At 55.8% G+C, this 4,365-nt stretch overlaps 1 protein-coding gene across 1 annotated transcript; it reads left to right on the top strand.

The window, feature by feature from the left end:
* Positions 1-254: 254 nt before the first annotated feature.
* LOC123068774 (uncharacterized) lies at positions 255-4,138 on the top strand. Its single transcript, XM_044491428.1, has 6 exons — positions 255-1,012; positions 1,140-1,226; positions 1,327-1,557; positions 2,071-2,235; positions 3,117-3,170; positions 3,260-4,138. Exons 1-6 carry the CDS (start codon positions 269-271, stop codon positions 3,782-3,784), a joined length of 1,806 nt encoding a protein of 601 aa, XP_044347363.1. The 5' UTR covers positions 255-268; the 3' UTR covers positions 3,785-4,138.
* The last annotated feature ends 227 nt before the right edge of the window (positions 4,139-4,365 follow it).

Genomic DNA, 4,365 nt, shown 5'->3' with positions numbered 1-4,365 from the left:
CGTGCGGTGCGATGCGATGCGATGCTCCAGAGCGCGCCCGGGCGCGCGCACACACACGCGCGCGCTCTGTTTCTTTCTTTATTCCCCTGACGTAGCAAAGCTCAGTGCCACTGAGCTGAACCCCCACTGTCTGCATCGACGATGGTGCTTTGGTTGCAGTAATCCGTCCATCCAGCCCCGACCTTTCTTTTCATGGGGGAGGAGCGGGGAAGGGAATGTGGAGAGGGGGACAGGACCATGGACCCATGATATAAAATGAGATGATGCCATGGCTAGGCATGGGCTGGGCGGGGCAGGGGCGTGTCTTTCTCTTTCCATTTCTCCTCTCCTCGGGAAAAAGCGCGCCCCCAGCTGCAAGCCACAGCCGCGAGCAACTCAACTTGAAGCTCATCTCGTCCCGCCGTGTCGGAACTCATCAATCCGTCCACCACATCACTTCAAGGCTTCAAGCTCACCTCCCCCACCCTCCCCATCCCCACCCCCAACCGCCGCACGGCGACATTGGTTGACCTTCCAGCTTGACATCGAGCGAGGCTCGGCGCCTCAGCTGAGCCACACTCCACCTCCACCACGCTCCTATATTTATAGTCGAGTAGTCTCTCTCGACCGAGGAGTCAAGGGAAGAAGAAGCCAAGCGATAGGGGCAGGGGAGGAGGCGGGGAAGAGGACAAGCAGGCGATCCGGTGGAAGCGGATACAGACAAGCGAGCAACAACGACTCTACTCCCCATCTACGACAAGGTTTTGAGGCGAATCGAAGAGAAGGAGAAGCCCACGCACGGGCGTCGATGGCGTCTAGCTGCTGCGGCAAGAGGCCCAGACCAGCCGTCCCCTTGCTGCTGCTGGCGCTGCTTGTCGTCTCGTGCGCGTTGTCGGTGTCAGCCAGCGGCGGCGGCGGCAGGGGCAACGGCACACGGACGGCGGAGTTCCGTTCCGGGGACGAGCTGCGAGCCTACCGGAGCATCGTGGCACGGATGGACAAGATGAAGAAAGCCTCCGTCAAGACCATTCAGGTGAGTGGCTTTGCTTCTTTTGCATGCGCCTGCTCTTCATGTTTGACCCCCGACCTCAATATCTCGACCACCTTGTTCGCCATATTTTTCTTGTGGCAATGTTTGACGAATCTGTTTTTGCACGCAGAGCGCCGACGGCGACATCATCCACTGCGTGCCGGCGCACCTCCAGCCGGCGTTTGACCACCCAACGTTGAGAGGCCAAAAGCCAGAGGTCGTCCATCCCATTCATCCTCCGTAGCTGCATTCTTACTTTTCTGTCTTTTACCGATCAGCCGGCCGGCGTTCTGAAAAGGAGATGGTACCATTTGCAGGCTGAGCCGGAGGAGAGGCCAAAGATCAGCGCCGACGCCGCCGAGGAAGAAGGGGACGCCGTGTTCCCGCAGGCGTGGAGCGACGGCGGCGAGTCGTGCCCGGGCGGGACGGTCCCGATACGGCGGACCACGGAGAGCGACCTGCGGCGGTACACCGGCTCCCTCCGGCGGTACGGGATGAAGCCCCGCGCCGCCGGCGTCCGCCGCGACTCCACCAGCGACGGCCACGAGGTACTTACTACCACGCCCAGCTGATAACTAACACGACGTACGGCGATCTCATCAATCGTCATCATCAATACCGAGTACTGACCCACCAGATTAGCGGTACCATTGAAAATGAAAATTGATCGACAGCGGCTTCACTGACCAACAGTCCGAGCCAGTAACTGCGGCCTTAACCACGCGACCAAATCATGATCCCATACGATCACTCAATAGTGTAGCGCGCAGTAGCTGGATAACATTGATTGTGCTGGGGATAGCATTAGCTACTAGCATCAACCTGCGTCTGTGCGCGCACAGGATATTGATTGAGGCACTGGCCGGGGATGGCGATGCAATGGCGATCGGCGCGGCGACAACCGCGGCAGCGGCGGTAATGGCGCCGCCCGCCTAGCTAGCTAGCGCGCGCGCTGGCTGGCAGTCAGTGGCATTCATTAGCGCCCGCCCGTACGTGCGTGTGTGATGGCAATGGCATGGACCTTAGCTTGATGATGGATGTTTGGCGTATGTGTGGTGCAGCACGCGGTGGGGTACGTGACCGGCGACCAGTTCTACGGCGCCAAGGCGAGCCTGAATGTGTGGCCGGCCAGGGTGGCGTCGGCGGCGGAGTTCAGCCTCTCCCAGATCTGGGTCATCTCCGGCACCTTCGGCAACGACCTCAACACCATCGAAGCCGGCTGGCAGGTATCTAATCCGCCTTCCCCTTATCTCGTTGCATGCAAACTACTCTTACTATTCTACTATGAAAGAACATTTTTCTTCTTCTCGAGACCGTACGAAATCACATTTGAAAGCAAAAGCATAGAGGAGTGTTAATGTGAAAGATATGGAGAATCACTGCAAGATCTTTCGCCGGCTAGAGCTGTATAGTGCAGGAAGTTAAGGAGGTGAGTGAGTTGAGACTGGCAGCTTTCACGTCGCCGTGGCTGCAAAGCGATCTAGTTATAATGAGAGGGAAGTCGCAGAACGCGTTCTTCAGGCAGGCTGTCCGTCTCTCCGGTTGGTGAAAGCGAGTAAATGTGGCAGGTCGATCGATGTGGTGTGTATGCGCTAGCAATGGCATAGCAGCGCAGACCTCTGCGCTGCAGGCCCTTGCTTGAATGCGTGCTTCATCCCTCCCTCCCTCCCTAGTCACATTACTGCATGCATCGAGGATAAGTAATGATCAAGCATTTTAAATACACATTTATTCAGATTAGCAGAGTAGTCAAGCCACCATTATAGTTGAGATTCAATCAAGAATATCTGAACATGCATCCTTGATCGCCATCTTAAGCGTGAACATGCATCCTTGTCTCCTTGCAGTAAACTGGAAGTAGAATCCTGTTAGCATGCTTGACCTGCATGTGGTTGCATGTTGACTGTGTAGTATAGAAATGAGGTGGAACTGGGGATCGATCATTAATGAGATTCGATCGACATGTAAGCCAGTGCCACAGTTGACCTGATTACTTCTTGTTTTCTGGTTGTTGGGTTTGAAACGAGTGTCGTAGTACGTGGTGGTCAAACTGGTGCATGCAGTCCATACGTGTTAACTCTCTTCACTGTTCCTGGCTTTCTTTTAGGTGAGCCCTCAGTTGTATGGCGACAACAGCCCACGCTTCTTCACCTACTGGACGGTAAAACTCCTCCTCTCAACCAAACACTGTACTTCATACCAGTGCAAAAAAAGAAGAAAACTAAACGAAGTGTCGATGCATGCGTGCAGAGCGACGCGTACCAGGCGACGGGGTGCTACAACCTGCACTGCTCGGGGTTCGTGCAGACCAACCGGCGGATCGCCATCGGGGCCGCCATCTCGCCGGCGTCGGCCTACAACGGCCGCCAGTTCGACATCAGCCTGCTCATCTGGAAGGACCCGCGCCGGGGCCACTGGTGGCTGCAGCTGGGGTCAGGCCCGCTGGTGGGCTACTGGCCCTCCTCCCTCTTCTCCCACCTCGGCGGCCACGCCAACATGGTGCAGTTCGGCGGCGAGGTCGTCAACACGCGCCCCTCGGGCTCGCACACGCCCACGCAGATGGGGAGCGGCCACTTCCCGCGCGAGGGATTCAACCGCGCCGCCTACTTCCGCAACGTCCAGGTGGTCGACTGGGACAACAACCTCCTCCCGGCAAGGGACCTCCGGCTCGTCGCCGACCACCCGGCATGCTACGGCATCCAGGGCGGGTACAACCGCGCCTGGGGCAACTACTTCTACTACGGCGGGCCGGGCCGGAACGTGCACTGCCCCTAGTACGTACGTTACGTACTGATCGTCATCGGCGCCGGTGCCGGAGAAGAAGGGAGTACACATCCGTCGATCTGCTTAACTGAAAAAAGTACTGCTGATTGATCGTTAATTCTTATATTACTACGTACGTACGTACGTGATGATCATTACGTACCAAGGGAACGGACGGCAACGACGTCGATCCTATATAGCTAGCTAGTGGTTTGTCGATCGGGTTGACACGTACGTACGTTGCGCGGTGCTTATTTTGATGTGGCTGAGTCTTGCTGTTTTTGTTTTTCTCCTTTTGAGCTACGTAGCGTGTATACATGAGAAAACTGACATATATATAGAGAGAGTATTGTGGATTTGTGATCCTCTTATGTAGTACGTGTGTTGTAATATAGTGTTTCAAGTTATACATCAAGCTACAATTGATGTTCAAAATGACAAGTGCTTGCTGTTCATGAACTGATGAGGATTTCGAGGATGCGCGTGAAGAAGAAAAGGCGCAAAACCAGGCTAAACTTTGCACCTCCACGACACTGCTGCTATGCTGCCGGTCCAAGTTGAAGGTTAACGCATTATCCTCTAGGACAAATTGC

Source organism: Triticum aestivum, chromosome 3B, assembly GCF_018294505.1.
Source record: "Triticum aestivum cultivar Chinese Spring chromosome 3B, IWGSC CS RefSeq v2.1, whole genome shotgun sequence".
Classification (NCBI taxonomy): Eukaryota; Viridiplantae; Streptophyta; class Magnoliopsida; order Poales; family Poaceae; genus Triticum; species Triticum aestivum.
The sequence above is the reverse complement of the archived record's forward strand: the minus strand, read 5'-3'. Positions and strand labels throughout refer to the sequence as shown.